The sequence below is a fragment of the Otolemur garnettii genome, unplaced genomic scaffold, assembly GCF_000181295.1.
Source record: "Otolemur garnettii isolate 467f Iridium unplaced genomic scaffold, OtoGar3 scaffold00050, whole genome shotgun sequence".
Taxonomy (NCBI): domain Eukaryota; kingdom Metazoa; phylum Chordata; class Mammalia; order Primates; family Galagidae; genus Otolemur; species Otolemur garnettii.
In genome coordinates, this window is record NW_003852445.1 from 1,164,901 (window position 1) to 1,176,902 (window position 12,002).

The 12,002-nt window shown below is 47.6% G+C and overlaps 2 protein-coding genes and 1 pseudogene across 2 annotated transcripts; 2 read left to right on the forward strand and 1 right to left on the reverse strand.

The window, feature by feature from the left end:
- Positions 1-1,744: 1,744 nt before the first annotated feature.
- Positions 1,745-2,722, forward strand: LOC100956604 (annotated as a pseudogene).
- A 3,349-nt stretch (positions 2,723-6,071) lies between these two features.
- Positions 6,072-6,533, forward strand: LOC100941770 (probable inactive ribonuclease-like protein 13). The gene has a single exon (XM_012806342.1). The coding sequence runs from the start codon at positions 6,072-6,074 to the stop codon at positions 6,531-6,533; it is 462 nt and encodes a 153-aa protein (XP_012661796.1).
- Positions 6,534-8,509: 1,976 nt separating this feature from the next.
- LOC100942082 (tubulin polymerization-promoting protein family member 2-like) lies at positions 8,510-10,069 on the reverse strand. The gene is given in 3 exon segments (XM_023514324.1): positions 8,510-8,776; positions 9,499-9,652; positions 9,897-10,069. Coding segments are annotated over 3 exon segments (513 nt in total). The 3' UTR covers positions 8,510-8,590.
- Positions 10,070-12,002: the final 1,933 nt, after the last annotated feature.

Here is a 12,002-nt window from a genome sequence, read left to right on the forward strand (position 1 = left end):
AAGGGGAGAGGGTAGTCACTGGATTCCTTGTAGGACTATATCTTAGAGGGGTGCCGCTGATTGAAGCCATCCATGTCTGTACAGATGTTTCTCTCACCAGCCTTCCCATATGCTTAGTGTTCTCAGTTAAGATGCACTAAAGATGCAGCTTGAGAGAAGATATCTGGGTCTCTGAGCCTGTCATTGGCTGCTTTTTTCTCTCTGGATGTTCAAGGCATTGACTTAGTAAATTGTGCTTTGCACAGAATCACCAGTGCGTATGTTGGCTTCTCCCCAGGGGAAGCAAAACTGCTTTTCTCCAAATGTCCCTGGGAATTACAAATATGCTAACTGGCCAGCATGGAAGAACTTGTGTTTTACGATATTTTTCTTCTCTAAGAATATTTCTCCTTGCCCATTAAAACAGCAATTCAGCAATTAATGAGTATCTGCTTGGCTTGGTTTTGTCATTTATAAAGGGAGGTTAAGAGTATGCTTTGCTCTTTGGGAATACACTGAAATTTAGAGCGTACTGCTGGTCAGGTGCAGTGGCTCATGCCTGTAATCCGAGCACGCTGGGAAGCTAAGATGGGAGGATCGCTTGAGCATGGGAGTTTGATCATCCTGAACAAGAGATCCCATCTCTACTAAAAACAGAAAAATTGTCTGGGCACAGTAGCAGGCACCTGTAGTCTCAGCTACTCAGGAGGCTGAGGCAGGAGGATCACTTGAGCCCAGGAGCCAAGTGTTTGAAGTTGCTGTGAGCTATGGTGATGCCACAGCACTCAACCAAGGGTGACAGAGTGAGACTCTGTTTCAAAAAAACACATTATTTTAAAGTAATCATAAAAAGCTTCATGGAGATGAATTCTAGCCAGAAGTATGAGGGGCTCTAGATTGGCAGAGCAGGCCGATCTGGCAGAGCAGGGAATGGATGGGGGTGCTGTCACAGCGTTTGCTGGGGACAAAAAGAGGCTTTGTAGATGTCAAAAATGAGTTAGTATAGAACCTGGAAGACCATTATCTAGTCATCTATGTATGTATTATTTAATTATTAAAAGCACTTACATGCTTGCTGTCTCATTTTATTCTTACATATTTATGAGATAAATCTGTAAGTTTTACAGAAGAGGAATCAGAGAAGCTTAGTAGGTCAAGTAATATTAAGTCCTGAAATGCTTCCTCTACAATGTGTTGTTCAGTTTCCTTAATCGTGTGTGAAGAGGTGAGCAGTGGTGGGCGGGGGAGTGAAGAGTGGTGATGGGCAGGGGGGCAATGAAGGGTGAGGAGAAATAAGAAGCATCAAAAGGCCCTTTCTCAGGCTGGATGTGGTGGCTAACACTTGTAACACAAGCACTCTGGGAGGTGGAGGCAAGTGCATTGCTTGAGCTCAGGAGTTTGAGAGCAGCCTAAGCAAGAGCAAGACCCAATCTCTAAAAGTAGCCAGGTATTGTGGCAGGTGCCTGAGTTGGCTGAAGCAAGAGAATCACTTTAGCCCAAGAGTTTGAGGTTCCAGTGAGCTGTAACACCATGGCAATCTACCCAGGGTGACAAAGTAAGACTCTGTCTCATTAAAAAACAAAACAACAACAACAACAACAACAACAAAACACCTTTTCTTTTCTTGGGGAAGCTGCAGGGAAGAGGCAGCATGATCCAAGGCTCGACTACAATGTAGCTGGTTTCCTCAAAGAAAAGACTTGAGCTTTCTGCCTGTGGATGCTGCCGAGGAAGCATCGTTAAAGTCTCTCTTCCCACCATCGTCATGTCTAAGTCCGAGTCTCCTAAAGAGCCCGAACAGCTGTGGAAGCTATTCATTGGAGGGTTGGGTTTTGAAATGACTGATGAGAGTCTAGAAGCCATTCTGAGCAATGGGGAAAGCTCACAGACTGTGTGGTAATGAGATGTCCAAATATCGAGTGATCCAGGGGCTTTGGGTTTGTCACATATGTGACCGTGGAGGAGGTAGACGTGGCAATGAATGCAAGGCCACACCTGGTGGATGGAAGAGTTGTGGAACCAAAGAGAACTGTTTCCAGAGAAGATTCTCAAAGACCTGGTCCCACTTAACTGTGAAAAAGATCTTTGTTGGTGGCATTAAAGAGGAAACTGAAGAATATCACTTAAGAGCCTATTTTGAACAGTATGGGAAAATGGAAGCGAGTGGAATCATGACTGACCGAGGCGGTGGCAAGAAGAGGGGCTTTGCTTTTGTTACGTTTGATGACCACGATTCTGTGGATGAGATTGACATTCAGAAATACCATACTATGAATGGCCACAACTGTGAAGTAAGGAAAGCCCTATCAAAGCAAGAGATGGCCAGTGCTTCATCCAGCCAAACAGTGGTTCTGGAAACTTTGGTGGGTGTCATGGAGGGGGTTTTGGTGGAAACGACAACTTTGGCCACGGAGGAAACGTCAGTGGTCATGGTAGCTTTGGTGGCAGCTGTGGTGGTGGTGGATATGGTGGCAGTGGGGATGGCTACAATGGATCTGGTAATGATGGAAGCAATTTTGGAGGTGGTGGAAGTTACAATGATTTTGGCAATTACAACAATCAGTCATCAAATTTTGGACCCATGAAAGGAGGCAATTTTGGAGGGAGAAGCTCTGGCCCTTATGGTGGTGGCAGCCAATACTTTGCCAAACCACGAAACCAAGGTGGCTATGGTGGTTCCAGTAGCAGTAGCTATGGCAGTGGCAGAAGGTTTTAATTATTCCCAGGAAACAAAGCTTAGCAGGAGAGGAGAGCCAGAGAAATGAGAGGGAAGCTACAGGTTACAACAGATTTGTGAACTCAGCCAAGCACAGTGGTGGCAGGGCCAGGCTGCTACAAAGAAGACATGTTTTAGACAATACTCGTGTATGGGCAACTTGAGGACTGTATTTGTGACTAATTGTATAATAGGTTATTTTAGTTTCTGTTCTGTGGAAAGTGTAAAGCATTCCAACAAAGGGTTTTAATGTAGTTTTTTTTTTTTTTGCACCCATGCTGTTGATTGCTAAACGTAATAGTCTGATCATAACACTGAATAAATGTGTCTTTTTTTTTTTAATGTGCTGTGTAAAGTTAGTCTACTCTGAAGCCATTTTGGTAAACTTTCCAAAAGTGTGAAGCTAGAATACCTTCAGGGTGATGCCAGGTTCTATTTGAAATTCATTTGCAACCTGCCTGGGTGAAGAAGCCATTGTCTTCAGAAACCTTGGTGTAGTTGAACTGAGGGTTACTGTTGTGACCTGAAGCTCACCATTTAAAGGGGTCATCCAAGGAAAATCATGTAATTATTGATTATAAAGGTGATTGTTGGCATATCCTATGCAATATATCTAAATGAATAATGGTACCAGATAAAATTACAGATGAGAATGAAGCTTGTGAATCTACCATTATCATGTGTAATCAATAAATGATTTAATTCTATTGAATGAAAAAAAAAGAAAGAAAAGAAAAGAGTTGAGTCAGCCAAGCCAGGCACCACCCTGCATGGGCACCTGCTCAGTGGTGTCTTATTGAGCCACCTGCCTGTGTGGGCTCTATCCACACTGTATGACTGTGCATACTTCCCTAGGGAGGTCTTCCCAGCAGGGGCTTCTTAAGTGGAACCTCTGGGCTGAGTTAACTCTGTCGAATTGATGGGGGTGAAAGGGAAAGGAGGGGGAACAGCAGCATTCCAGGCAGAGGGATAGCACAGCAGGGAGAAGAGTGGGGGCACAAGATGGAAAGCAGGACAGGGAGGGAGACACAGCTGCAGACGTGGGCAAGAGCACGATCATGGAAGGTCTTATGTCCTAGGAGATGTATTTTGGGCTACAAGAAGCCACTTCAGAGTTTTTCTGTTTTTGTTTTCTTTAAGACAGTCTCACTCTGTTACCCTGGGTAGAGTGCTGTGGCATCACAGCTCACAGCATCCTACAGGCATCTACCACAACACCTGGCTATTTTTAGAGATGGGGTCTGACTCTTGCTTAGGCTGGTCTCAAACTCTTGAGCTCAGGTGATCTGCCTGTCTCAGCCTCCCAGAGTGCTAGGATTACAGGTATGAACTACCTTGCCTGGCCTTTAGAGTTTTTGACAAAAAAGGGACTGCATGTTTTTTCTCTGGCAGCTACATAAAAGAGATTTGAGCTGAGCCTTACTGGAGTTGGAAAACATGATGCTCAGGAGAGAAAATAGCCTGAGCAGGAGAAGACTTAGGAAAAGTTGTACATAAGAGTGTCAAGGCTGCATGATGGCTATACTCACATCATACTGAGTATTCACTACATGCCAGGCACTGTGCTAATAAAATACATCTTAATAAAACTTTACACCACCATGAGGTATGAAATACTGTCCTCATGAACAGATGAAGAAGTGGAAGTGGTTTGGAAAACTTAGACTGGTGGATGCAGCTTTCACTCGGGAGCCTCCATCTTAACCACCATGCAGGAAAGCTCCCCAGTAGTTGGGGTTAGAGAGGCAGAGGGGTCTAGATTACTCCTGTACCCACCCAGCGGTCTTTGGCTCCTGTCCTTCCTCTCAGCCTTTGGAGAATTACCAGGCCAGCCTGTTCCTTCTATACTCTCGGAATTGTTTATTAGAAAAGGTGCCAAGGCCAAGGTTTCTTGCATAGGTCCCTGAGGAAATGGAGACAGATAACACAGGAAGACAAGCAAGTTGTAGGGAAGATGGATTCAGTTTGGGACTCTGGTCTGTGCTGTCAAAAAGTGCCAGTTTATAGGGCTGGAATGAAGAACATCGCGTCTCTCTGCAGCCTCGCCCCCTTCTTCCTCCTGAGCCATATTACAGGCCCTGGCACACTTCCCTCTGTACGTTCTGACTCCGCTCTCCTGTCCTCCAGGGCAAGGGTGAAAAGGCTGTCCTAAGAGGAAGCCCCAGGTCCGGGAAGCAGCCTGCAGGGAGACAAGGCTGAGAAGTCTGTGGCAGTCAAGGGCTGGGACTGGCGGGCTCCAGCCAGCACGCTCTCGGGTTCTGATGCAGGGGCAGATGTTAGGAGGCCGGCTAGGCTCTGGGGACCACGTCCCCTCAAGTCAGGGTTTTGGTGTCAAGCCCAACCTGCCAACTTGGAGCTTTCAGGGTCAGCATGAACAAATTTCCAGGACCGCATGGACTCTGACAGGGCCTAAGATCACAGGTGAGGGGTGTCGGTGTGACAGGAGTGAGGCTGATGACAGGGACTGTGGGGAGTCCACGTGGAGGCCTTTGATTCTCAGCTCGGCACTTTGGTGGGAGGCCTCTATGTTCGTGGCCTGCTGGGCTCCCATGTGTGGGACGAGAGTGATGGACCCTCTGTTCTCCAAGAGTCAGGAATAATAAGCACTTTGTTCTTCAGAAACACCACGGTCCTTTCCTTCTCACTTTGCCACAGGGGAAACGCTACGGGCTAGAGAAAACATCAAAGCCAGCCCAGGAACTTAGGGACTTCTGGCAAGGAGGTTGGAACTAAGTGTTCTGATGACACCAGAGGGGAAGAGACCCAACAGCAATGTCTCTTTCCTCCCACCCATCCAATCCCCTCAGCACAGGGGGTCCTCAGCACCCCAGGGGGAACGCCCTCCTCCCCCACTGGTCTTTACCCAGAAACCCTTCTGGCCTCTTCTCACTGCTGGGCTTTCCTTGACCTCAGGCAAGAAGAACCCCAGCACTCACCCAGCGGTCTTCAGCTCCTATCCTTCCTCCCAGCCTTTGGGGAATTACCAGGCCAGCCTGTTTCTTCTATACTCGCTGAATTGTTTATTAGAAAAGGTGCCAAGGCCAAGGATAATTGGGAAAAGCCTCTCACTGGAGGACCAGTGAGCATTTATCCTGCAAGTGTGGCAGCTCCTGGACTGGGTGAGGCTGAAACCCTGTGGTGGTCCAAGGGAATGGAGGGATGGCTGAAGGCAGCTGATTAGCCGGGTGGCCTTGGGCAAGCAGCTCCTCTTTCTGGGTCATGAGGACTTGGGTGGGACAACTTTTGAGGTACCGTCCTAGAGGGTAGGGAAGGTACACAAGGAAGGTTGGGGAATGCTAAAGGTTCTGGGAAGGGACAGACAGCCACTCTAGGCTCACCCCTGCCTCCAACCACCTTAACTCTACCAGCAGGAGGAATGGCACCAGTGCTGGCCCAGATCCTTGTCTTCCAGCTGGTTTGGGGGCCAATCTTGGCGGAGGACATGAAGGAGCAGATTTTCATCCACAACTTCCGCACTTTACACATAGACTACCCCAGGGTCAGCTATCCAGAAGGTTTCCTGGGCTACTGTAATGGTCTGATGGCCTATGTGCGGGGCAGGAAGCAAAGCGAGCATTGCCCAGTGATCCACTACGTGGTACATACACCTTGGCATACCATTGCGAAGACCTGTAAGCACAGTGAGAGCTTCTGCGAAAACTACAATGAATACTGCACCCTCACCCAGAAAGCCTTCCCGCTCACAATCTGCACCCTGGCACTCGAACAGCCACCTACCAGCTGCCACTACAATAGCACCCTCAGCAGCCGAAAGCTCTACCTGCTGTGCTCTCGCAAGTATGAGGGTGAACCAATAGGCATCATTGGCTACTTTTAGGGAATTTAATTGCTGAGCCACCCTCCATGCTCCCCTACCTCTGTTTCAAGGCAGCCTGTCCCCATTTCCAAAACTCCAATGCCTATAATACTTCTTCCTAACTCTGAGGCAGGCAGGTGTGAAAATGTCCACGGCTTTGATCACCATGCAAAGTTGTCTTCTAAGAGCTTTCCAACTTGTTTACCAATCCCCACCCCCATCCTCCTTCTCTGAGACACAGTAAAACCCACCCAAGAAGCTTACTGTGTCCACTTGGCAGTCACCGTCCACCACTGGGCCAGATCCTAAATCCTGGATGGAGGCCCAGGGCCTCAGCTCACACCATGGCAACAGGCACCAGCCCTGTGTCTCACCTCCCAGCCCCACCACCCTTCTTTGGCTCGGCTTCCCCATTTCCCTCATAAAGCCTTCCTCTCACCCACCCCCACACTGGGTAACTCTACTGCAGGAAGCTCCCTGAGGCCCTCACACTCACTTTGGCCTCACTTCCCCACAGACTTCTCAGTTTCCAGCCTGCTCCTTTCTGTGAAATCATTGCTTCTCCCTTCATGCCACTGTCCTTCCCTCCATCCTCCCGCCACGAGCCCAGTGCTGTCTCTGTCCCAATAGCCTTTAGTCACCCTGCCTTCCCTTCTCCAACCTCTTCTCCTGCCTTCTTTCTCACCTTAGCTCACTGGAGTTTCAAGGCATCATCTCGCCTCTACCCTCTGAAGGTTCCTGCTTCCCTTGCTCCTCCCAAATCCCCAGACTCCAGGGTCTGCCCATAACCAGGCAGCAGATGAGCCAGGTCCACCTCTGGTCATGTAAAGTTTGTGTGTATGTCTCTGTGTGTGTAAACCGCTAGATACTGATGGTCACGCAAAGTTTTAAAACCACATGTGAATTATATGAGATATAACCATTGGGAGAAACGAGTAAAGGGCACAGGAGACTTCTCCATATTATTTTTTGTAATTTCCCGTGAATCTGTATTCATTTCATGATTAAAAAGTTAAAAGCACACATCTGACTCCATTCTGATTTAACTCCTTTCTCCGCAGGGCAGCACAACTCCTGCTCTCAGAGTCCTGGTAGCCACTCATCTCTGGCCACCTTCCTGGGCTACCTGTGGCAGCCAGGAAGAGCTGCTGTTCCATGTGGACCATGATTGAGGTGAGGTGGGTAAAACTCACTTCTGGGCTGAGTGTTGAAAAGGGATTGCCACAGGGCGTGGTGGTTCACTCTGTAATCCTAGCACTTTGGAGCCCAGAGGTGAGTGGATTGCTTGAGCTCAGGAGTTCCAGAAGAGCCTGAGCAAGAGCAAGACCCTATTCCTACTAAAAATAGAAAAAAACTAGCCAGGCATAGTGGAGGGTGCCTGTATTTCTAGCTACTTGGGAGATTGAGGCAAGAGGATCTCTTGAGCCCAAGAGTTTGAGTTTACTGTGAGCTAGGTTGATGCCATGGCATTCTGTGCTGCTTGACAGTGTAAAAACAAAGATGGGGGGGATTCTCCCTTCCCCCAGTTATAGAACAATTAGTAATAGGAGTCAGGCTACCCCAGCTGGCTTCCATTTCTCTTTCAACAAAACCTGGATTGCCATGTGGATGGGCAGGGGAGGGTCTAATGAGTGGCATCTGGGTCAACATATATCCAATCAGGAGCTTCTACTCCCTTTGACCTCACTTCCCCACAGACTTCTCTGTTCCCAGCCTGCCCCTTTGTGACATCATTGCTTCTCCCTTCATGTTAGTAACATGTGGACTCAAGTAGCAAATACTTTTGTCTTCACATTGGGTTTATCTCATCTCCAAATATACCCTCTAGTCCTGTTCTTGTTGATGGGATAGCTAACTTACGGCTGGCTTGTGGGGCTAAGCAGATGAGAGCGTGTGTGGCTGAGGACCCTGACTCCCTGGACCGTCTCTTCTCCCTCTCTCCACACTGGGGCCCATCTGTGCCTCACCCTCATTGAACAGAACTCATTAGCTGCTGCACACTCAGATGTTTATTGTTTCCCCAGCTCCCTGGTGGTAAAGATGCAGGGTCAGGGGGCTACTAGGTTAAGATGAAACTCCTATCTAGTTCTTCTTGTCGTATGTGCCAGCGCCTTGTAGTCACTCACGCAGCCTGAGTTATCAGTCGTCTCTTTCCGTCCTGCGATGCCCTTGCCCTTGCCACTCTCATCAAAGCGCTCCTTGTGGCTGCTGGTGTACTTGCTGGTGTCAGTCAGATGGTCCACTGCACCCACTGTTGTTGCTTTCTATGGGTCAAATAATGGATTTGAGCCCTCTTCCTCCCCCTCCCCAAGATGGCCTTGAGATACTTAGAACTAGTGCTTAGAGCTCTTACTCTGCCTTGGGCATGGGACCACTTCTCTTAGGGCCCAGATGCAGCTGTAGGCAGGTGCTCTAGCCAGAGCCCTGCACTCATAAGGGAAGGGGAGTCCAGAACACAGAGGGAAGGAGAATTTTTCTCTTTCCAGAGGAGTTATTTTGATCAGGCTGCTGCGAGAGGACCTCATTCCTAGACCCAACATGAGATAGAAAGAGCTTTTAGCACAGAGGGGACAATAAAGGCAGAGAGTAGGTGAGAGGCAGGAGGCCACAGATTAAGCCTTAAGTGAGACTAGGAAGAGGAGTAGGGATCCGGTTCCAAGTCCTCTACACTAATGCCCTCAAAAGCCACCAAACCCTAGTTGTCTGGCTCAGATCCTGGAGACTTGGGAGTGAGTCTGAATCTACTATTAAAATGGCTACAGACTTTGGGCAAGTCACTTCCCCTCTCTGGGCCACATCTTCCTTACCTCTGAAATGACTAGATGATTTCTAAAGTCTGTTTCCAGCACTAACAGTGGATCATATGGTTTTCGTCCCTACAGTCACAACTATTGGCAGGGTTAGGGACCCTGGAGGGCAGGAGGTGAGACTAGAACAGTAGAAATATAGAGAAATAGAGTCCAGGGGTAGAGGTAAAGACTATTACTCACAGTTATTGGGCAGCTGGACTCTTGCCCTCCATGAGTTTATAAATGTCTTGTAGGCCTTCGTCTGGGCTCTTTTCCTTGAACCGCTTTTGGGCCAGTTCCTTCATTGCTTCTGTGAACTGCTGAAATGTGATGGCTCCCCCATTCTTGGCCCTGGTCAATCAGACAAAAATCCTGGAACTTTATAGAATGAACTCATTATCTTCCAAGGCCCTTCCCTTACTAATGATTGGCCTCTTTCGTCCCATCACCATGTGTCTCAGAGAATAACACAGTGCTGACACCCTGTAAGGGCTTGGTAGGCCCACCGCACCATTCTGTGGTGAAGGTGACCCTCCCATGGCTAGCTACCTTGCTCGTTCTCCTCACCCCTACCCCTGTGTCTGTGATTCCTCACTTGACTTTGTTGAACGCAGTATCCACATCTGTGGTGGTGACTGTCTTCCCATCTATGATGCCACAGTCTTTGCACAGCTTGGAGAAGTTCTTGTTGTTTATTTCAGTGCCATTGCTTGAGGAGTCTTCAAAGACAGCGAACTTCTTGAATGTTTTCTCTGCTTCAGATGCCATGGTCAGCTAGAGGTTGGGGAGGGCAGTAGCGAGGAAGACTCAGGGGTGAGAAGGGAGGACTGACAAGTAATGATGATGAGGGTTAAGAGTAAATCAGTTAGCAAGAGAAACAAATCCCCTTGTCCCTGCCACTCCCTCCTCTATACCCCTCACCCGCCATGCCACCTACCACAACCATAACATGAACCTCCCCTTTCCAGCATTCCCAGATCCTATATACTGAATAATCTCCCATTCCCCCATCACCTTTGGGTACCTAAGAGTGCCTGGATGGTATCTGACCCTTCCTAGGCTTTGTAGGTATGTGTAGATATGTGTAGGAGGCAGCTGGCTGGGGAGACTGGGTGGCAATGAGGAGACAGAGGGGAGGATGGGTAAGCTTCTATGACCTCAGCACTGCTTATGTGACATCAGTGGCCTTAGCTACAGCTCCTGGCCTTAGCTACAGCCCCTGCCTTTGCAGGAAGGCTTATGGTCTCCTTACTTTGCATAGTGAACTGAACAAGTTGCCAACCCTCTGACCTTTTACATGACCAAACTTCCATCATTTCAGCCCAGCTTATCAATCCTCTGGGTCCTGGTCAAACTGCCTTCTGCTCTCCCCCACAACAAAAGCTGAGGCAAGCCCAGGGAAAGTGCTTTAGCCCATTTGGCTGCTATAACAAAATATCATGAACTATGTGGCTTATAGACAATAGAAAATTATTTCTTACAGTTCTAGAGGCTGACGAGTCTACGATCAAGGTGCTGGTAGATTCAGTGTCTGGTGAGGGCTACTTTCTGGTCCATAGGTGAAGCCTTCCTGCTGTGTCCTCTCATGGAGGGGGTAAATAAGCTCTCTTGGGCCTATTTATAAGAGCACTCCTCCTAATACCTAATACCATCATCTTGTTGTGACTACTAATGGAATTTTCTTCATAAAATCTTTGATTTCATCAAAAACTCATATCATCAAGAGTTTTTCCCATGATTTTTTCTAGGATTTTTTATTGTTTTGTGTCTTAGATTTAAATCTTTTAGCTATTGTGAGTCAATTTTTGTAAGTGGTAAAAGGTGTGGGTCCAGTTTCAGTCTTTTACATGTGGTAATAATACCATCATCTTAGAAGTTAGGATTTATTTATTTATTTATTTATTTGGAGATAAGAGTCTCATTCTGTTGCCTAGGCCATAGTGTCGTGGCATCAGTCTAGCACACAGCAATCTCAGACTCCTGGGTTCAAGTGATCCTGCTGCCTTGGTCTCCCAAGTAACTAGGACTACAGGCACCTGCCACTATGCCCCAGTAATTTTTTTCTATTTTTTGTAAAGACAAGGTCTTGCTCTTGCTCTTTCTCAGGTTGGTCTTGAACTCTTGAGCTCAAGTGATCCTCTTGCTATGGCTGCCAGAGTACTAGGATTTCAGGCATGAGCCACCACACCTGGCCAGAAGTTAGGATTTTAATGTATAAATTTTAAGGGGATATGAACATTCAGACAATAGCAGAAGGGATTAATGAAAACAGACTCGCATCCTTTTCTAGTCTCCAGGCGCAGGTAGTGACCACCATGTAGAATTCAACTGGCTTTAAAAGACCAGCTCCCATAGATACCTTGAATGGTTTCCAATGTTTGGTCCAGTAGGGAAAGAGACTTGTGGTGTAACAGAAGTAGGCAGGTCAGGGTAAACTGGTCGGGAATGAGGGTGAGTCTCAGACTCTGACAATCTTCCGGGTGAGTTTCCACGCAGGTTGAAGATGTTCCTCAGGGGTTTCTCTCCTTGGCCTTTTCTCTGACCAGAAGATCGATCTATAGACAAATGAACTTCAGGGATCCTAAAATAAAGCAACTAGATTGGTGACTTTCCACCCCTTTCCATCTAACAGTCCATCACCAGTTCCTAGAAACGTTTTTCCCCTTGTCTTACAAGCCTATTCCTTTCTTTCCATTTTTAT

Bases quoted from the DNA above. Each gene is read 5' to 3' on its own strand.
- LOC100941770 (XM_012806342.1), top strand. From the start codon at position 6,072: ATGGCACCAGTGCTGGCCCAGATCCTTGTCTTCCAGCTGGTTTGGGGG.